Source organism: Rana temporaria, chromosome 5 (genome assembly GCF_905171775.1).
Source record: "Rana temporaria chromosome 5, aRanTem1.1, whole genome shotgun sequence".
Lineage (NCBI taxonomy): Eukaryota > Metazoa > Chordata > Amphibia > Anura > Ranidae > Rana > Rana temporaria.
The window spans coordinates 357,190,469-357,213,463 of NC_053493.1; the positions used below are offsets into that span (position 1 = coordinate 357,190,469).

At 40.7% G+C, this 22,995-nt stretch overlaps 1 protein-coding gene across 3 annotated transcripts in view; it reads right to left on the reverse strand.

Annotated features, from left to right (window-relative positions):
• Positions 1–14,607: 14,607 nt before the first annotated feature.
• The window catches only part of TRIQK (triple QxxK/R motif containing), a 151,870-nt gene continuing 143,482 nt past the window's right edge, over positions 14,608–22,995 (reverse strand). For all 3 annotated transcript variants that reach the window (XM_040354633.1, XM_040354634.1, XM_040354635.1), the window contains exon 5: positions 14,608–17,225. In XM_040354633.1, coding sequence (XP_040210567.1) covers positions 17,115–17,225 — 111 coding nt within the window. In that variant the 3' untranslated portion in view covers positions 14,608–17,114. The remainder of the gene's footprint in view (positions 17,226–22,995) is intronic.

Consider the following 22,995-nt stretch of genomic DNA (forward strand, 5'->3'; position numbering starts at 1 on the left):
GAATTGTCTGAGGGTAGGGTTGCTGGTCCCTTTAACGACCCGCCGTTCTCGAATTTTCGGTTGTCCCCGTTAGGCATTGTACCCAAGAAAGAGGAAGGGGCGTTCAGACTGATCCACCACCTATCTTATCCTCTGCATTCGTCCTTGAATGACAAAGTTGCCTCTGTGGAGGCCCCGGTCTGCTACGCCTCATTTGATGAGGCTCTGTGTCTTTTGAGACAGGCAGGACAAGGGGCTGTACTAGCGAAGGCCGATATTAAGTCGGCTTTCCGCCTTCTTCCCGTGCACCCGCAAGGTTTCAATTTCTTGGGGTTTCAATTTTTAAATCAATATTATTTCGGCAAATGTATGCCAATGGGGTTTTCATTGTCATGCTTTTATTTCGAGGCCTTTTCCTCCTTTTTACATTGGGTCGTGTCGGTCATTATCCCTCAGGGCCTCATCCTGCATTATCTGGATGACTTCCTGTTTCTAGGTCCCGGGGGGGTCATCAGTGTGTATGGAATCATTACAGGTTTTCTTTGACGTTTATCATGACTTGAGTGCCATTGGCGCAGGAGAAGACAGTTTTTCCCACTACGGTCATTGAATTTTTGGGTATTACTGTTGACTCTGAACGAATGGAATTTAGGTTGCCACAGCAGAAGATACAAAAGATGAAGTCAATGATTGCAGCCTTTCTTGCAAAAAAGAAGGTGTGCTTAAAGGAGGCACAGTCTTTGCTGGGGCTTTTTGCTTTTGCGGCCAGAGTCATCCCTATGGCTAGGGTTTTTTTCGCGCAGGTTTTCTTTAGCCATAAGGGGCATGGTGAACCCTTACGCTCATTTTCGGATTTCAAAAAGCATCAAGGATGATTTAAGAATATGGGATGCTTTTTTAAATGATTTTAATGGCTCATTGGCCTGGCAACTAGACTTTATGAATAGTTCTCAGATGGAGTTCTTCACTGATGCAGCTGGCTCTTCTGGGTTCGGGGCCTTTTTGAATGGGCGCTGGTGCGCCCAGTCTTGGCACCCAGATTGGCTTCAGAAGGATATACTTCAAAATCTGGTTTTGTTAGAACTTTTTCCAGTGATAGTGTCGGTGGTTATTTGGAAAGACATCTTTAGGAATCGTAGAATTTTAGTTCATACAGATAATAAAGGTGTCTTTTTTGCCATCAATACTCTGTCCTCTAAGTCTGATCCCGTTCTGAAGTTATTACGTTTCCTTGTACTACATTGCATGAACTGTAACATATGGTTGAGAGCTGAGCATATTGCAGGTAAAGAAAATAACATAGCAGATTCTTTATCTCGTTCACAGTTCAAGAGATTCCGAGAGTTGGCGCCATCAGCGGATCAACATGGCACCCCTTGCCCAGACTTCCTCTGGGGCTTAATTTGGGAATAATATTCCGGAATCTCAAGGCTTCAGTGGCAGAAAAAACCTGGAGGGATTATAGGCTTTCATGGCACAAATGGTGCTCGTTCTGTCAACCATTGGGTTTGGATCCATTATCTGTATCTTCTTACGTGGCTTTGTCTTTTTTGTCCTTTCTCATTCAAGCTAATTTTTCTCTGGCTTCCATAGGCAAAATATTGGCGGGAGTTTCGTTTTCCTGAAGTTTGCAGGCCTTCCTGCCCTTACTTCCTTCTTTCAGGTCACTCAAGTTCTGAAAGGCCTTAAGAGGTCTAGGCCCTCAACGGATAATAGGCGTCCCATATCGATCCCCCTTTTGGTCGACCTGCTGGGGATTCTCCAGGATGTCTGCTCATCTAGTTTCGAGTCCTTTCTTTTCAAGGCCGCTTTTTCTATTGCATTTTTTGGAGCCCTCAGGTTAGGCGAGTTCACAGCAGCAAACAGAAACTCTTTTTCCTTTCTCCGTTTTTCTCATGTCCAGTTTGACGACGGTTCGATTCGCCTTTTTTTGTCCAGGTCCAAGTCCTCTCAGGTTGGTCAGTGGTTTTCCCTATCTAGATCTCCTAATGAGGCTATTTGTCCTGTGTTTCATGTTCGTAATTATCTTTCGGTCAGACCATTTGGTATCGATTCCTTTTTCATCCACGAAGGCTTGTCATCTTTAACAAGGTATCAGTTTTCAGCTGTGCTGGCCTCCTGTTTGAAGCGTTTGAACCTATCTGGGTATCGTTTTTCTTCCCATTCTTTCAGAATTGGGGCGGCCACCACAGCTGTTGCCCTCGGTTTTTCGGAGAGTAGGGTTAAGAAGGTGGGTAGGTGGGGCAGCGATAGATATAAGATATATGTCCGTCCCAGTCTTCTAACTCTATAATTTTTCTTTTCAGATTTGTCCAGGACAATCGCCTGGGTCATAGGTCACTCCTACGTGTTCTGGGCTTACAAGCACTCCGGATCCAGATCATACTCTGCCAACTTGGGACTGGATCCCGATTTATTTTTAATTTTATGGTCAGGTGTTAGAGGTATGCGGTGGCGCAATGTTAAAGACCACCTAGTTTATTTGTCCTCTATCTGGCCCCACCCCCAAGTCATAGTTATCCACGCAGGGGCAAATGACTTGGGTAAGTTTAACACATGGGACTTGTTATGTGAGATGAAAAGGGATCTCCATTCCATAGCCCTAATGTTCCCGGGGACCGTGTTATCATATTCCGAGATGGTTCCCAGGCTGTTATGGTCTCCGCAAGGCAGCCTTTTTTATATAGATTAGGATCCGTAGGCGCCTTAATAGGACAATCCATTGGTTTATGCCTTCCATTGGTGGCTCTTCCTTTCGCCACTTCGAATTGGAGGGTTTTTTGCCCGGGTTATTTCGTGAAGACAAGATTCATCTGTCAGGCATAAGCCTGGACATTTTTAATATGGGCGTCCAGAACATGGTCAAATCAGCCACGGTGGTGGGGGGGGCCTCGGCCAACGGCTTCGCGGTTGGCCTCGGCCGGTGGGGAGTAGTCGTCCAGCCTTTGCTGGATGGACAGCAATTAATTTTATTTTAAAGTATAAAGTTTAGCCAAGATGGCCTTTTGTAATTTAATTTATTTATTGAGAATTTTTGTAACCCCACCCCCACATTTTATGGATGACACCGTGGCCAATTTTACCAAAGCTAAATAAAAAAATGTTGTATCAAATTGTTGTTTGGTCTCTTTATTAATACCTCTGTACTAGCCCATGAGAGGTTACAGCAGTATGCTGAACCTGCATGGGATAGCGCAGAGGGAGAGGTGGGCTGCCGCGCTCCTGGGGTAGCAACAGCAGGTGATTGGTTCGTTGCGGCAGCCCCCTTCCCTGATAGGTCTGTTCGCGTGAGGCATTGCCCGCGCTGAGCGAGCCTATATAAGGGAGCGGCTGAGGCGATTCGCTCAGTCACGTCTCCTGACGAGCAGCGACGCCCACCCGCCCACCCTTCCCTGTCATGTTTGTCATAATAAGTCATGTTGTCGTCCGTATTGGGGGAGTAGTCGTCCAGCTTTTGCTGGATGGACAGCAATTAATTTTATTTTAAAGTATAAAGTTTAGCCAAGATGGCCTTTTGTAATTTAATTTATTTATTGAGAATTTTTGTAACCCCACCCCCACATTTTATGGATGACACCGTGGCCAATTTTACCAAAGCTAAATAAAAAAATGTTGTATCAAATTGTTGTTTGGTCTCTTTATTAATACCTCTGTACTAGCCCATGTTTCAAGATGCACAATAAGGCACTTGAAGAAAGAGGGGATGCATGGTCGAGTCGCCAGAAGAAAGCCATTACTAAGCAAATGCCATAAAGTATCCTACTTACAATACACCAAACAGCACAGAGACAAGCCTCAAACCTTCTGCCACAAAGTCATTTGGAGCACTAAGATCAAAATTTTGCTTTTTGGCCACAACCATAAACGCTACATTTGGAGAGGAGCCAACAAGTCCTGAATGATGAAAGGTATGGAAGTGGATCGCTGATGTTTTGGGAATTTGGTCAAAATTGTTGACAAGATGAATGCAGAATTTTATCAAAAAAATACAGGAGGAACAATTGCATTCATCAACCAGGAAGCTGTGCATGAGACTTTCTTGGGCATTCCAACATGACAATGATCCAAGACACAAGGCCAAGTAGACCTGTCATTGGCTACAGCAGAATACAGTGAAGGTTCTGGAGTGGCCATCTCAGTCTCCTGACCTCAATTTTAATTGAGACACTCTGGGGAGATCTCAAATGTGCAATTCATGCAAGACAGCCCAAGAATTTACAGGAACTGGATGCTTTTTGCCAAGAGGAATGAGCAGCTTTACCATCTGAGAAGATAAAGAGCCTCATCCTCAAAAACCACAAAGCACTTCAAGCTGTCATTGACGTTAAAGGGGGCAATACACGGTATTAAGAACTGGGGGTCATTTGGGTAGTTTATGTTGCCATTATGATTTAAAAAGAGTAAAAACAGTTGACTGATAATAAATCGCTTCAGCCAAACATGAACCATGAGTGTAAGAAAAATGTGTGTTTTATCATCCATAGTCTCTCAAAAATTGCCAAGAAATCATAAATTCTGACAGCGTATGTAAACTTATGAGCACAACTGATTATATATATATATATATATATATATATATAATTACATTATATATGGAAGATTGTTGTCATACATACCACACAGCCAGTACTTGTCAGATATTCCTGCAGATCCTTGTTGTTACCGTAGGACTCTTGGCAGTCTCCCTTTTGTACCCTTCTCCTGACTCATACCTTTTACAAATGAGATCACTCTGGTGCTTTGGAAGCTCTCTGCAAGCCATGGCTTTTGCTGTAGAATGTGACTAAGAAAATGTCAGAAAAGACCTACTAGAACAGCTGAACTTTATTTGGGGTTAATCAGAGGCAGTTAAAAACGTCCGGTGTTTACTGACACCTATTTAACATTAGTTTGAATGTAATTGCTTAATTCTGAACACAGCTGCACCCTCAGTTCTAAGAAGGTGTGCACACTTATGCAACCACATAATATATTTTTTTTGTACTTCCTCCCCCTGAAAAGATTTGTTTGTTTTCAATTGAGTTGTAAAGTTTATAGGTCACATTATCCTCCCTGGTGGTAATCCCGAGTGTGGCTCAGTACCAGTAAATTTCAGTACCATTAGCAGTAACAACAGTTTGAGACCAGCTAGAAAACAGCGATAGTAAATTAGAACACTTGCAGAATTAAACACACTCTGCTTACATTTACCTATAGGGAAGCCTATAATAAGGATTACCTATAGGTAGTGAAAATATGTCCTCAACCTGTACCATTTAGGAGATATTTACATTGCATGCAGCCAGTGACATCACTGGAACATACGCTCTGAAGGTATGGCCTACGAGTGACGTTCCTTTCCGAGCCCGTGCCGCGAACTGCAGTTCCCACATGCATGCTCCAGCCAATCACAGCTCCAGAGCTCACGAAACCGGAAAAAGAAACTCTGTGTAAAATGTCAGCAATCTCAGTGACCACTGCACCCGCTTTGTTCTAAGGCCGCATTCACACCTGAGCGTAGCGTTTTCGGGTGTTTTGTCACACGTTTTGTCGCGCGTATTAACATACAGCGTTGTCCGACATTTTTTGAACTTCTATTTTATTTTATTTTAGCCAATAGGAAAAGTGCTCATCTCTTTCATCATTTGTTGCTATGTTTGTAGATTTTTTTTATCTTCTTCCTGGGTGAATATTCTATTTCACAGAACAGATTAAAGCGACAAAACGCCCGTAGAAATCGTTGTCGCGCTAGATGCTTGGATCGAGCGTTTCTATGGGAATACAAACGTTCAAAAACGCCCAAATCGGCCCGATTCGCACGACAAAAAAAGGGTCCAGAACTTGTTTGAACTTCAGGCGTTCGGCTTCAGGCGTTTTGGAGTGGAGATGTGAACCATCTCCATAGAGATAATGTATTTTTTCCCCTCTAGCGTTTTATAGCTTCAGGCTTCAAACCCCTCAGGTGTGAAATCAGCCTCAGGTATTTCAGAATGAGCTAGTATGCATACTAGCTCATTATTACTGTCTTGCAGTTTTTTTTTCTGAGGTTTACAAAAGGAAATTTGAAAAACACCCTATGGTTGCTTCCTGTGCTTTAGTTTGAATACCTTTACTTAAAGTCAGCCAGAAACGGGGTCACCCCTGGGACTCACTACAGCTTGGTACCTGTCAGTGTGAATACCCATGCAATTTGATTCTGGTGCGGACCAAAAAAAGGTCCAGCACGACTTTGAATTTGCTTTGCATTCAAACCAGCCATACAGTCTGTATTGCTAAATTTGCATTGCACAAACATCGCTTGTGATTTGCACAGCAGTGCGGTGCGAATCCCATGCAATGTCAGACAGCGCAGCAGTGTGAACCAGGACTCAGTGGTCCAGGGTTAACCAACACAGTACATTCTAGTCTGGAAAGTGCTACAATGCAGAGCCCAGTGCCCACATTCCAGGCTAACCCTGCACATTCAGTCAAGAAGGGTCTGGGTATGGCCTTCAAAACTATCCTGATAAATCACTCATCTAGATAGCTGGTAAATAGAGACTAGTGATCTCAGTGAAGACTCTTGACTGACAAAGCAAGCAAGGCTAGCAAAAAATACAATAAGGCCTCATTTACACTGGATTTTCTAAATGTTGAAGATGTGATCTGGGAAGTATAAACACCTTTTATGCCTCCCAGCTTGTTCTTGTGTTTAGATGTTCCTGTTTTACAGCATGTTTAGTCACATTAAGACACATTTAGTCATTTTCAGAGTTCCTAATTATATCCTGGATGCACAGAATTCTATTTTCTCTAAAGGCGGCTAAACTGACTGCACCTAAATGCACAGTGTGAATGGCACCATTGAGTCACTACAGGCAGGTTTTACAGGGCCAGTGTGAATGTGGCCTTATGCCTCGTACACACGGTACAATTGTTTTGCCAACCGAGTGTCTGATTTTTGTTAAAAGGGTGTGTGCCAGGATCTTGTCTTGCATACTAATGTTACACAATTGTTGTGCCACAAACACGAAAGTAGTGACGTACTACGAGCAATTTTAGCTCGAGCGCCACCCTTTGAGCCCCTTCAGCTAATTTAGTGTTTGGTGAGCATTGATTCCAAGAATGCGTGTTTGTACTTTCGACTTGTGTGACAGATTTGTGTATTGACCATATGAAAATCTGACATTGAGCCGTTGTCCGCCAATAATTTTATAGCCTGCCTTCCAAAATTTGTTGGCCGAAAATTGGAAAACAATTCTCTAAAGGAGCGTACTAACCGTAAGACTTTAGGACAACAGTCTATCAACAGACAATCCCCTTCCAAAAATCAAACTGTGTACGAGGCTTTAGACTTCTGTCTTCCAAAGTGAGGAAAAGGCCTCTGCAGCCTCTTAGAACACTAGCAAAAAATGGAGGCATGCTGGTTATAGGAAGAGTTAAAAGGGGACTGGCCTACAGTTTTGTTTGGCAGTGTTCTAAACCTCTTGTAGGCGGTAGACAGAAAAACAACAAATTTATAAAAACTATAAAAAGGCAAAAACAAGAGCAGAATATGGATTCCCAGTGCTTCATGGTGGTGTTTAGCAATGTTTAATTGTGTACAACCATGCAAAGCTCTAAATGTACGATTAATTGTTGCTGCAGGTAGCTTGCACCATAGAGAGGCCATTGATCCACCTCTAGATCTTCCTGCTAAATCATATACAATAGAGTGAACAAAATAGTCAACTCAGGTACTTTGTCTGGCAGATTTTACTGGTATACTTCCTTATTTAATTTTTTTCAGCTCAGTTACCAACAGTTTCTCGTCGCATTGAAAATCCATTATGCGCTACTCTAAGTAGTTCTGATCTCATAATTTCCACATTGCAGTAAAGTGCATTATAATTATCCCCTCAATCAAAAGAACATATTTAGAAAGTAAGTTTAAGCTCAAGTAGATTTTCCTATTTTTATACGCACAGTGTAGAAGGCTTACTCCAGCCAACTTCTGCATTCCAAGAAATAATGGCACTGTAGAAAAGTTCCATTTGAATGAGAGAAGTAATTTTATCAAACCTTTGTCTTACTGATGCACTGAAAAACAAGTTACAAAGCCTTCAAAACAAAACAAAAAAAAAACAGTTATTCTTAAAGGGGTTGTAAAGGAAAAAAATGTTTTCCCTAAATAGCTTCCTTTACCTTAGTGCAGTCCTCCTTTACTTACATCATCTTTTCATTTTGCTTTTAAATGTCCTCATTTCTTCTGAGAAATCCTCACTTCCTGTTCTTCTGTCTAACTACACACTGTAATGCGAGGCTTTCTTCCTGGTGTAGAGAAAGCCTCTTGAGGGGGGAGGGGGTGAGAAGGCAAGTCAGGACGCCCACTAACACACAGCTCCTTTCTCTATCTGCAAAGTAGAGAGTGTCCTGACCCTCCTGCTCGCCCCCTCAAGAGGCCTTCTCCACACCAGGGTGAAAGCCTTGCATTACTGTGTGTAGAAAAAACATTTCCTTTTACAACCCCTTTAAAACAGTGTTCCAGGCAAAAAAAATTAAAACCAGCAGCTACACATACTGCAGCTGCTGGCTTTTAATAAATGGACACTTACCTATCCTGGAGTCCCTCAATGTGGGCACCCTCAGCTGTCAGGTGCTGCCGCCACCATTGCGGGTAAGGGTACCCAGCAGTGTAGCCTTTCGGCTTCACGCCGGGGAACCTTACTATGCATGCGCGAGGCCCGCTCCTCTCTCCTACTGGCCCGGCGGCAGAGGAGGGAGGAGGAGGTAACCCCCACGCCGACGTCACGGGCCGTGGCCCGAACTTCAGAAAGTGGGAAAGGATACCAGGTCTTTGACAGGTATCCTGTCCCCCCTCCCCCTGAAAGGTGCCAATTGTGGCACCGGAGCGGGGGGAGGAATCCAACGAAAGAAAGGAAGCAAAGCATTTGTAATTTCAATGGTTAAGCCAGCAGTAGCAATAATGCATTTAGCTTTGGTTGTAGTTATTATTATTTTTTTTTTAACACAAACTGACCTAAATAAAAAAGGCAGAGGTGAAATGATTTCTTCGCCCATAACTTTTTTTTTGGATGCTGAATGCTTAGCCACTTTAATACCACTCCATTGTCGAAAGATGGCTACAGCACAACTCTGTTCTGGAAGGGTGTCCATAATCGTCCTCCCAGAACACGCCTCCTGTACACACCCTGGGGCACACATATACATACTGTGATTCTGTACATGTCAAATATACTGCAAAAATCTCCCTCAATTGAGTCTGGCTGCAATCATTTAAACTGTGGCCAGCTGAAGCTGCTGTCTATTCACTTCCTGGATTTACACAGACACACACATACACCTCCAGCTCTCATTTGCCCACGTATGACTCATCCCACCTCCCTTCCTGGAAAATTCTCAGAAACAGGAAGTGGGCTGTATAAGGAATTTACAGGCAGAAAAAAACGTTTTACTATCTAAAGTTAAAACAACTAGGGCCGAAGATTTAGTAGAAAGATGAAAAAAAAATACTGAAGGCCCGCTTTAAGCACTGCTAAACGTTGGCAAAAAAATTGTAATTAGCATTTTTTTTACGCTCCTAGTGTGCATGAAGCCTAACCTGCAATCCACAGCTGTTTCCTGCAGTACATTTTTCCCCCCCATGACAAAATACTGTCCCCATGGTTGACTTATTGCCAGCATTATTAAACCCAATTCCTCTGAGCCCAGGCTGTAGCAGACCTACCTGTCTGTGACTGAACAGTAAAGAATCAGCATCAAAGTGATTAGCTCATCTGTCACTCTGATTTATTATGCTACTGGCATGCTCCTTGTCAGCACATTACCCGATTGGCTTTGTGTGCTGTTTCTTACTTTCCCAGTCAGAGTTCTGTTGTACGGGGTTGGCAGGAGACTGTTGCCAAGTCAAATTCAGGTACTGACACAAATAAAGATTAACAAAAAAAGCACATTGCTCACCATTGATTTGGAATTGTGGATGAATGTGATGTTCCTATTTGCCTTCATGGTGACAGCATCTGTCAGCTGGGGTGATTCTGATCATTGTGCTAGCTTCTTATTTCAGTATATGTTTACTGAAATCTCCTAAATGTTCATGCTGTAATCCAAAAGTAGCAATGTGACATCTTTAGTGACCTCCAGTTATTTTTATGAAAAGTCCCAGCTGAAAATGTTGGAGTCCAAGTAACAGTGTTCTTGTATTTTCAGAAATTCAAGAAAAAAAAAAAAACAACACACATTTAAAAAAGTAGAGTTCCACTTCTATTTAAAATGAGCTTTGCAGGTCACTCCTCCCTATATTTTGTGGATGTGCTCTGTTAATAGGTTTGTTTAACCACTTCACGTTTTTTTTTTTTACACACATTAAAATCAGCATTTTTTTTTCAAGAAAATTACTTCGATCTTTACGATATATCTTCTGAAAGCAGAGGCACTGTAGAATGGTGGCAGTTGCAATTTTTTTGTATGTCGCAGGAGAATTGTGCAGCGGTTCATCAAATACAATAAAATACATTTTAGTGCACACAAAATTTTTTGGTAAAATATAAAATATGGGGTTGTGTCAAGTAAATATATACCAAACAGCTAATAAGCCGCCCATATGATAGAATGGGCAGGTGATAGGTACTTGTTATTGGGAGTCTGTCAGACCGCTAAATGTATCGCCTCCTCACCAATGCAGCCAATTAGCAGTACAAATTGCCCTTCTCACCATTATAAAAAAAGTGATTAGGCAGTAGTAGAGCGACCTGAATCACTTTGAGCCTATGTTTAAACTGATGTGGTACGACATTTGCAGTGAGTCCTGTGCAATTCCTGCACCACATCACAATCGCACTCAGTTCATGCGTACTGCTGCGGGTGTCAATGTTACATTAACAACACTTTAAAAATGGTTTCTAACAACACTTTAAAAATGGTTTCTAAACGCCCATGCAAGCGGATAAGTGTGGAAAAAAACAAGGTGCCTGCACGTTTTTTTTTCATGTGGGTGCAGTGTGATTTGCGCCATATAAAATTAATGGGCTTAAATTGCACTGCAAAGAATTGCATGTGATTTGATCAGGAATGCAGAGTGATTCCTGTACGAAGCACATGCGGTTCTCTGCATCGCACCACCAGTATGAACCTAGGCTTAAAGTACAGGTGATCGCTGGCTGAAAAAACAATACCAAGCTCATGGCTGCTGCTTGTTTTAGCCACAAGTCCAGGGCATTTTAAAATAGCCCAAGGACATAAAATGGTTAGAGTGTATGTAAGCCCGAACAATGAACTTCTCTTATTTGCTCCCTTTTTAGTCTGTTAAATATTTCATTGGAAGCATTTTGTTATATCTAATTGAGAAGTGCAAAAAACTGTTGATCTTGTCAGGAAATCAGAACTTGTAAGTGTCTTCTGCAGACTTCCCATGTTCTCAAACAGCTCTTCTAGTTCTTATATTCAACTACAGAATGATTATGCGTTTATGTTGTAGAGATCTTAGAGTGGGGGTCCATTTTTAGCTATGGCCTACATATGGTCATATTTTATGGATTTGTAACCCACTTTGACTTTGTGGGCGGGAGGTGATTTGTCTATATTTCTGGCAGATCACCATTGTTCTCTCAGTACTTTAAGGGCTCATGCACACTGCAGGTAAAAAAAAACAAAAAAAACGGGCATGCAGGCATTTGAGCTTAAAGAAGCGTTTGTGCATGTTTTTATTGAGCTTCTTTGAGCATAACCATTTTTTTCCCATAGACCCTTCCCTCTGCAATTTTTTTTTTTTTTTAAGCTTTCAAGCTTTTTTGCATGTTTTTTGGGCACTTTTTTTCTGCTCAAAATCTCTTCAAAAACTTGAGTTTGGTGTTTCTTTTCTGCCTGTAAACTCTTGAAAGAGCCATAGTGTGTATGGGCCAACATGGAGGGGAGTTTGCAGGAAAAATAAAAATAAAAAATTAGAGCTCCAAAACATGTAGGAGCAGCTTTGAGATACAGTGTACAAGAGCCCCAACTCTTGTTGCCGTTTCCATTTTGCCAAAAATACACATTCTAGGCCTGAAGACTACTCCTAAAACAATATAGGTTTTCTGAAAGCAGAGATACTATAGCAAAGAAATTGTGGATGTTGCAATTTATGTCAGAATATTTTCACTACTGTTTATAAAATCTTTTTGGTAAAGCTGTACTCAAATTTGTGTGCCCAAAAACACAATATACCATAATATAGTAGACATCAGGGGTATATAAAACCCATATCATCACAGCTGCACTTCCTACCAGAACAGCTGGAGATAGAAAACCATGAACCCAGAAGTGCTTAGAGCCGAGCATCAAAGTCTGTTTACTTGCCAGCAGAGACAAAAGTTAAAAGAATCAAACAATGGGAAATATGCATATTTCATATTTTGCATAGGTGTATGGCATCGCTCACTTTCTTTTTCTTATTTTTTCCTTGGCAAAGAGCAATTGACATTTTAGTGGTTAAAATGGGTTGCACTTCCTCTTTTTTTCAGAATCTGTTTAAACACTTGAAAACCAGCGATGTACCCATACACTGCTAGACTTCAAGTGCTTATAACGGGATGATGCCTGCACCAGGCATTATCGCAGTATTTTGTTTAGAGCTGATGGTAGGCTGTCGTGTAAAGCAATCCTAGTGGCTACCTAGCTGTATGTCCCCCCCATGGCTTTACAGGGATCTCCCGTCCCACCGTGAGTCCTGATTGATCGACCGGCCGGCATTTCTGCTGGCTGATCAGAGGGCTAAACAAAGACTGGATCGGCTATGGTAACCTGGATAGGCAAGGACAGCTGTAGAAAGGTTGTTGTGAAGGAGGTATAGTAGAACAGCTACTAAAACATTTGGCATAGCTGGTAAGGAAAACATGACCCCTGTGTAATGTATGTAATGAGGCAAGCACATACATCTTCCCCACTGCATCATAGGAAAGGGAACACCCTCAAACAGTTTATAAAAATAAAAACATTGCAGACTTGCCATAAGCCTATTCTAGAAAAGTTTAGTGGCACATACGCAGAATACTTGTCTAGCGATTCTGAAAAGGTTAAACCAAAAGTTTCCAAGAATGAAGCACAGTAACGCAATATTTTGATAAGTAAATAAATAGAAACTTATTAGAAATGCAACCTTTGGATTAGTGATGATTTTTATTGATTGTGATGCTTCCTCCCTAACCTTTTGCCGCTTTCAGGATCTTAATTCATGTTCCTGGTGTCTGTTAGCAGAGATATAATTATTATTGATTGTGACGGAAATGGACAATAAGTCTGTGTGAAAAGTATTAAAAAGTAGCTTCTTTCTGAGAGTGGACTATGTTTTCAATGATGGCATGCATGGAGTGTACTGCATGTCATATACATGGAGGAAGCTTTGAGTCTTGCTTAAAAATTTTGCAGTACAGTCTCTACAAGCTAGTTTTTCTCTAGGGAGTAACTGACCAATGCTGTGCTGAGGTCATAGATTCAAGTGTAATAGTGCCAATCAAACTGATGCAGCCGAGTATCAATCTGAGTAATTCATGTCTACATTCTCACCATACAAATACATAGCAGGATGAAAGCTTGTGATAGGAGCTACAGAAGTGATATAAGAAAACAGAAATTTAAAGGACATTCCAGTGAAGCATTTAAATATTGAAGTCAAAACTACCTTAAAGGGGTTGTAAAGACAAAAATATTTTCCTCTTAAATTAAAGTCTGACAGTAGCTGATAAAGTAAAAAGTAATGTTTTGCATTATAACTAGTTTGATACCTGTTGAAATCGAGCTGTTTTATTCACCTCCAGCACTCCTGAATCGTTATTCTCACTGACTTCCTGGTTTGCGGTGCGCATTCATTCTTGCTACATCACGGCCTAATGTGAACTACAGTTCCCATTAGGCTTAGCCTCCATGCCTGTGAGGGATAAGAGAGCATCTTCACGCAGGGCTGTAGTCCTAGGGAGGGGGTGAGCACATTCTGCTTTCCACCATTCAAAACGGCTCAGATGCTGGTGGAAAGCAAGAAGAGGAGAGACAGGAAATGGCATTTTCAAACCTGGATTACTGTATTTTGGAGGTCAAAAGGAAAAAAGTGATATTTAAATGCTCTTGCTTACAGCAATCAATTGATCTAATAAAAAACGAACCTTTAGTGTTCCTTTAAGGTCTCACCCTACCTGTAGAATTGTGCTAATAAATTTACAAGATGCTTACAAAAATGTCATGGGTTGCAATTCTGATTTAAAACGCTATTTTTCTAACTCTAACATTATTCAAAACAGATTAAGAAAAAATGCTTTAACTTTGAATGTATTTTTTTCTTTTTTTGTGTATCAATAACTATTATTTTTACACAATGTGTTGTCATAACAGTCGCATATTTCTGTAAATGACAATGTAGTGCTGCAAAAACATTAATCTATTTTTTTTTTATAAAGTTTGAAATAAAAAAATAAAACAGCGACATTGTTACCTATGATAATTCCAAACGAGTGCTCATTAATATACATGATCATTTTCCTTTTAACCTTCTAATTTTTACCCATTCCTATTTTCAGAATACATAATTCACTTACCACATTCCCACTTTACATTCTAGAGGCGAGAGTGAGATCACATCAGCCTGCATGTGTTGTCCCCAGGGTGACATGCTACCATGTACAACACAAACTCTGCATACCAATGAAGACTGCAAAATTGTTTAATATGTACTGAATAGAAAACAACACCACATAGTTTAAAAAGATCATGTCTATAGAATCTGTCATTGAAAATGCTTTTAATTAAAAACATGGCATCACAAAGTTTCCAAATCAACATATTAGGCACACATCCAGAAAAATCAAAACTTGAAAAATAATCTCTCCCAAAAGACATCTGTTTTGTACTTTATAATTAACAAGTTCATGTAGGAAAATAGGAAAATCAGACCAGAGAAAAGCTTAAAGTAGAGCTTCAGACAAACCAAAATTGACTAATAAAACAAGCACAAAAATGTATCTTTTTATTCGTCTTTATAGAATTTGCTGCAGGTTGAGTGCTACAGCACAGGTGTCCGATCGACGAATGTTTAAATACTGAACAGCTCAGTGGGTAATGTGTGAGCATGGGGTGGGAATGGGGGCAGCACTGCATCTGTGATCTCTATGGAGAAAATTCTAGGTAGAAGAGGGTGGAGGAACCCATACAGCTTTTTTTTTAAGTACAAAATTGAATGTTTAAATATGAGCCCCCCAATTGCTTGTACAGGTCCTGGTAACAATGTGTAATCATTAGGATTACCATTGTAAAATTTGGGTGAGTTCACTTTTGGCTCAGATCACAAAGTGTACAAATTCTGGTGACAGAAACCATTTTGATATGATTCCAATGAAGATCACAGCACAAAGTTGTTGTGACAAATGCAGTGTAACCTAGCCTCTTCTATTTAGGCTCTCTATAAAAATGGTACCATTCTTTAACAATATGGGAACGTAGTAGTGCCCAGCTGAGGGTTAGGCCGAGAATGAAAACGAAAAAAAGTCTTTGGAAGTCCTCAAATTCCCATTTTAGAAAGTTTGCATTAACTACTCTATGGAAAATGTCAATCTTAAAAGGTCAGTGAGCAAAATCGCCAAATATGGTCTACCTAGATTATGTACTATCACCCTGCAAGATTTGATATGCCACTATGCAAACTGGATGATTGTTCCTCAACTTAACTGAAAATATGCAGCAGACAAGGCGGCCATAAGATGCTCATTTTCAGCAGAGTGCTTTTGGATATGCAGGCATGATACAACTGTCCTCATTAGCAATTCTCTTTCCTGGCCAGTTATCCTTCTATAGTGCAGTAATAGGGAGGTATGTGCTCCACACACCTGCAATGCTAGAGTATTAAAGGGAAAACAATAGTGATTGGACACATTTTCCTAAAAATTGGTATGCTGCCCATGCATCTTTTAATCATAGATATCCCAAGTCGGAGATAGGGGGGTGTCTTTATCACATCAGCAGTGCAGTAGAATTCTATACTAATCTTTTCCACACTACCCCATCACACTACACTGCCATTGAAAATTCCATTTACAAAGCAAAAACTAGGGTTGAGCAAAAATTACAGTTTTTGCTTTGCTGAAGTTTTGGCATTTTAGAAATGTTTTATTGTCAATGGGAAGGTGAAGTTATAGTGGGTAAATGTGTCTTTTTAAATCTGTATTAAACGTTAAATTGCTCCAGTTTTTTTTTTGCAAATGTTTTTGCTTTTTGTGTATTTTGTTGTAGTTTTAAAATGGTAAACTGATTTTTTTTTAAAGAACCAGTACACAAGAATTTATTTTTATTTTTTTCCTACCCTTGTAAAAAAAAAATTTCAAACAATAAAATACACGCAAAAAAATTAAAACACAGAAATGGTGACTTGATGTTGACAAATAAAGGTCATAGAGCAACAGGGCGTGAAGTTGTTTTGACGACCAAAAAAGTCACAGGTTTAAAAAAAGGACTTTTGCTGCATGATGAACTTGTGGGCAATTTTTCGACTACATTTCAACAAATGCATAACTGCTAATTTTGCCACAAAATTAAGATAGCTGAAATGACTTGCGCATTCCTAGTCCAAACTTGCTCATTGCTACGCATAGTTATTCCCAACCTGTGACAATATTTGAGCCCGATGACTGGCCTCCTATATATTTAACCTTGGAAAGTTAAGAGTGTCATGTGTGCCCCATACCCAGTAAAAGGTTTTAAGACAAATTGGTGGCAAAATCTAAGTTACTTGAGGTACCTGCTATCGGTTCGCTTTAAAATGTTCAGATCAAAAAGCAAAGTCTGATTGGTTAAGAGTTTCTACAATTTGTACATAACGATTACACTGAACTCTGTTACTGATGTGTGGCAAACAGACCCATTGGGTTATTGGACCAAAGCTTATGTAGATTAGCTTTTGTGCAACAGAATGTATCCAAAAATAAAATGTTGCTGAAGTTTTGGCTTTTTAGAAATTGTTTGTCAATGGGAAGGTGAAATTAGACAGTAGCTCAATTTTAAGTAGTGTGCATTTTGTTCTTTATGAATTAATAAGGAATGTTTTCAGCATTTAATAGTACTGGAATGTGTAGTTACAGGAAATCTTTACTGTACACTGTATGAATTCACATTGTCTGAGTCCTCCATGACAAAATAGTTTTTCTTCATAGCTCCGGCAGTCTTTAGTCTTCAGAGTCTTCTCTGGGTTCCATAGGGTGAGTTAATTTAAGGTAGAAAAAGGCATAAAAGGCCAAAAGTAAGACCAGAATGGCTACAACCACAAGGAACACCTCCTAAAAAAGATAAAAGCACAAAAGTTAAAATAATTTGTTGATGTATTTGAGTAAATCCATTTATTAGCACATATAAAACCAGAGCTGCAAGTGTAAAAGGTCAATTCATACCATTTCTCCAGCATGTTTCTGAATTTCTTAATAGTGAAGCAAATACTCTGCACCATGCACAACCAAGGGCCTGAGCCATTTAACAAAAGGCATGTGCATTATCAACTATAAAAGGCAATTGAGATGCAGGGTAAGAGCCAAGGATGAGCTCAGGCGTGTTTGCAACCGCACATGCAGAGCCCTGCCAGGATGTCAGCACTACAGAGCACTTGTCACAAGCAGCGAGACAATTTCCTGATGCGCGGCTGCAGGGATTGGGAAATGTCACACTGCCTGTGACTAGCACTGTGCAGTGCTAAATTTTCTGGCGGGCTCTACATGTACAGCGGCGAACACACCTGAGCTCATCCTTAGTAAGAGCCAACAGCTTTCACTTTCAGCCAAGGCCTGCAACCCACAGATAGTAAATCTAAACCTAAACTGGGTGACATTGACAATTTACTAAAGCACGATGTATCAAATTAATGGCATGTTTTCTTTTATTAAAATACAGGGGAATTTACGAAGACTGGAGCACTCAGAATCTGGTGCAGCACTGCATGGTAGCCAATCAGTTTCTAACTTGAGCTTGTTAAAAATTAAGCTTTGACAATAAAACCTGGAAGCCAATTGGTCTCTATGCAGGAGGTACACAAGTTTTTCCATGCTCCAGTTTTATTAAATCACCCCCACAGTTTTCATCCTTTTTGTTTCTCAGTGTTGCTTATTCATCCAACCCCTTTCAGCCACTTTATTTCTACATGGATTAGTGATAGAAAAAATACTGGACCATTGGGTGAGGGGGGGAGAGAGCTCAGAACGGAGCTGGTCTATTTAGAACACAGTTCTTCTGCTGTGTGAAGGGGGGGGGGGGTCGGTTCCTTTCCTCTAATCAGCTCTCAAACAGTGTAACTGCAGCCCCTCTGCCCTTCCTATGCTCCTGACAGATGAAGAAAGAATAACACAATCTGCCCTTTTGAAGGGGTGTAGCGAGGAGAAGACTACAGATAAACAAGTACAATTTATGTAGGAGGATTTGTTTCATCCCTGTATCATCTGAGGCGATTTCCTTCACCGGGTATATGCATGGGCTTACAACCACTTTAATACTTTCAGGTCCCCCTGTCTGTGGGTAGACAGTAAAAGGAGAAGCGGCAGACTGAAATGCTCATCTCACCGTCAGTCTGCTTTCCCCTACTATCAGCACGCTTTCTGTCAGCACATTTTCAAGCAGCAAACCTGATTGATTACCAGCCTGCCCCTTTCTCTCCCATTCGAATTGCTGCTGTACAGGGACTGCACAAAGCTGATATCAAGTCAAATTCAGGTACTTGCAATAAAAAATACATTAAAGTATGGATTAATGAATATGGAGATACATAAATGTGTGTCTTTTATATCTGCCTGGAGTCTAGCTTTAACTGGAACGTCCTTTCCATAACATAACTTTATTTTCTCTGTAGGAAACGCATCCATACAAATATATATTTTTTCATTCACAATTAAAACACACACATGAATGCGGTTTAAAAAAAATTTACTGTAAAAGAGCTTAAAAAATTGTTATGTAAAGCACACTGCACAGAAGCACTCTTTGTAAATTTACAAGGGGCAGTAGAATAAAAAAAAAGAAAATTAAATGGAGTATTTCTAATACAGGTTTACTGTTCCATACATCCATTTTGGCATTATTTTTTATACACGTCCATTTCATTAACAAACATCTTATGACCGCTTACAAAGAAAAAAAGAAGAAGAAAAAAAAATGAGCAACCTTCAAAACACCATTTGCAGTTTAACAAAAAAAAAAAAGATCCATCATGAATAATTCATTACATTTGCTTATGTTCTGCTGGGATTTTCTACCTGGCTGTTCATGTTTTAGCGCTAATGGCATAAATTTGTTCAAAACATTCCAACTGTAACATACGTTTCTCTGAGGCATCGTCTTGATTTTTGCATTGTGACAAGTTTTTCGATAATTTTGCTATTTATTCGGCCCTTGTGTAAAATAAATGCACAGTCGCATTAAAAAGGAGCAAATTATGAATATTTACTTAAACTTAAAAAAATACAAACAAACCACAAATGATTAGCAAACATTTTAGCAATACCGGAGAGAAAGAAGCGCTGGGAATTTTTCTTATTTACTGCAACTAGGACACATTTTTTTTTCCCTCCTGAAAAAATCATCACGCAGGTTTCATCTATTTTCTTTTTTTTATACACAGCTGTTCTTTCAGGCCCATCTGGACATGCAGCTACTAATCTTAAGAGGATGTAATAAGCAAGTGACACACAACTGTAGCAACCATCTGCTTGGGAGAATGGACAGCAGACCCATACAGTTTACTTTGCTATTCTCAACCCACATAATGAATGTCAGAAGCGTGCCATGATACAGTATGTACAGATGTGCTTTCTTAATATTCAAGAAAACACACCCAATGCGGATAATCATATTGTGGTGTGTGCACACAATCGGTTCTAGTAATATTGGAGACGGTTTTCTGCAGCTGTATCATGAAATCGGAGGGAACCATGAATTCTACAGCCAGGCCTAGATAATGTGAGATGGCGCTCAAATGTGTGCTAATGAGCTGTCAAATGGGTGCACAGATATGCATTTTATACTATCTGACAGCACATGTCTTGTAAAGCTACTCCTCCAAGTTTATTTTATTAGAATGATGCAGATTGACCATAAAGACCCTGCAGACTCTAGGCAGGCAACATTTTGGTCAGGACTTCAAATATGATTCCTTTAATACATTTTTACTTTTTTTTTTTTTTTAAAGATTACAAAAAAAAAAAAAAAAAAATCTATATTTGCGATTCCCCTGCGCCCCGCCCTCCTCCCAGTCTTATACTCACCACTCCCCTGTGCAGTAAAATCTAGCTTACTAGACCACACGGCTACTTGTTAAAAATCTTTACGGCCAGGCACGTGCATTAGCTCTGCAATTCTATTTTGTGTTGTACAAATTGGCTGCGCGATTTAAATCCTATACAAGAATATTGTGTGGGCTTGGCCAGAAAGACCTGACAAGCAACAAGGTGATCCAATCTGCAGTCAACAGAAAGGGAACAGACTGAGAAGGGGGGGGGGGGGAGGGAACTTTGACATCATCCTAAAAGTAATATTAAAGTCTTGTCTCTTTTCATTTAAAAATAACAAACACGTTATACTAACCTGCTCTGTGTAGTGGTTTTGCACAGATCCTCTTTTTCTCGGGTCCCTCATCGCTGCTCCTAGCCCTTTCCTTCCTGCTGAGTGGCCACACAGCAAGCAGCTCAGCCCCGCCCCCTCTCTCTCCCCTTATTGGCTCACTGACTGACAACAGCAGGAGCCAATGGCACCCACTGTGTGTCTCAGCCAATCTGGAGGGAGAGTCCCAGGCAGCTGAAGTTCTCGTGCAACATCGCTGGATTGAGATGGGGCTCAGGGCTCAAGTATAAGACACCTTTCACACTGGGACGCTTTTCAGGCATTTTAGCACTAAAAATAGCGAGGATGAGAAAGGATGAGAAAAAAAAAAGTCCTGCAAGCAGCATCTTTGGGGTGGTGGGGGAGCGGTGTATATACCGCTCCTCCACTACCCATTGAAATGAATGGGCAGCACTGCCAAAGCACCTGCAAAGCGTTTTGACAGCGCCGCAACATGGGCACTATTAACTCTTTATTTGGCCGCTAGCAGGGGTTAAAAGCACTTGCTGAGGAGGGCAGCTGCACACAATTTTTTTTTAATTTTAACCTCTTCCATACCGGGCAGTTATACACACTTCCATACCAGGCCTATTCTGGCACTTCTCTCCTACATGTACAAATCATAATTTTTTTGCTAGAAAATTACGCAGAACCCCCAAACATTATATATGTTTTTTTAGCAGACACCCTAGGGAATAAAACGACGGTCATTGAAACCTTTTATCTTGCACGGTATTTGCGCAATAATTTTTCAAACGCCTTTTTTTGGGAAAAAAATTGTTTCATGAATTAAAAAAATTTAAAAACAGTAAAGTTAGCCCAATTTTTCTGTAAAATATGAAATATGATGTTACACCGAGTAAATAGATACCTAACATGTCACGCTTTAAAATTGCGCACACTCATGGAATGGCGCCAAACTTCGGTACTTAAAAATCTCCATAGGCAACGATTTGAAATTTTTTACAGGTTACCAGTTTAGATTTACAGAGGAGATCTAGTGCTAGAATTGTTGCTGGCACTCTAACGCACGCGGCGATACCTCACATATGTGGTTTAAACGGCGTTTAGATATGTCGGCGGGACTTGCGTGTGCGTTCGCTTCTGCGCGCAAGCTACCGGGGACAGGGGCGTTAAAAAAATACATTTTTATTTCTTTTTTTTTTTATATATTTATTTCTTTTTTGACACTTTTAATTTTTTTTTTTTTTTTATCACTTTTATTCCTATTACAAGGAATGTAAACATCCCTTGTAATAGGAATGTGTGTGACAGGTACTCTTTATGGAGAGATGCGGGGTCAATAAGACCTCACATCTCTCCTACAGGCTGGAAAGCATGAAATCGGTGAAAAAAAATTCACGGATCTCATGCTTGTGGTTGCTTAGCAGCCGCAATCGCGGCTTTGTTTACTTACGGGGACCCGGGCGTGACGTCATCACATCGCGCCCGGGTCCTCCGACGGTCATAGAGATGACTGGTGACCATCTGGTCACCAGTCATCTCTATGCTTCCTGCGAGCGCCGGACGATTCGTTCTCCGGGCCCCCGATGGCACGGGAGAGCCCGGAGAAGCACCGGATGGCGGCGGGAGGGGGGGGATGTCCCCTCCCGCCGCCTGTAAGAACGATCTAGCGGCGGAACCGCCGCTATGATCGTTCTTACGTTGTGCAGAATCGCCGGCAGTTTAGAAGGATATCTGAATGATGCCTCTTAGCTGCAGGCATCATTCAGATATCCACCCGGAAAGCCCAGGACGTCATATGACGTCCACTCTGAACGGCAGAAGTTCTTTGTGGACGTCATTTTACTATGGGCCGGTAGGGAAGTGGTTAATGCATGAAAATCCTTCTGCCATACAACCACTTTAAAAGAGCAATTGTTAATTAATTTAAATACAGCAGGGTAGAATTAGAACCATGATGGTATTTATATGGCTATTTGTGTCCTTTTAGAGGTTTTTTTTATTTATTTATTTTTTATTACAGGTACTTATAAGTACAGGCATTATTTAGCCAACAATGTACAGTATCTGCTGCAGACTAATATCTAAAGAGAAATTCAACATTGGAAGCTGTGGCTAAAAAAAGGCAGGGAGAGGGTAAAGAACCAGTCTCTTGGAAGCTGATCTTTCCTCCATTATTGACTTAATACAGCTTGTTATGCATTGCCTCTCTCGTGGGGAGGGCCATGTTGGTAGAGGCATGATTTTTGTTTCCTTATGTTGGAGTCTTTAGCAAGAACAACAGTGAGCGCATAGCGATAACATCACCAAATTTCACTCCAAATCTCTTGAGACAAGCAGTCAGAGGCAGAAGTGCCTTAGATCTCACATTGCCAATATGCAGCTATGTGGCTGGAGACATAGGAGTGCCTAGCTACGCTCACATTCCCAGAAGTGAACCGCTATTCTTCTAAAGGGATTTCAGAGAAAAGCTAGATTTTTAGGGTCCTGCTTAGTCACAATTAACTA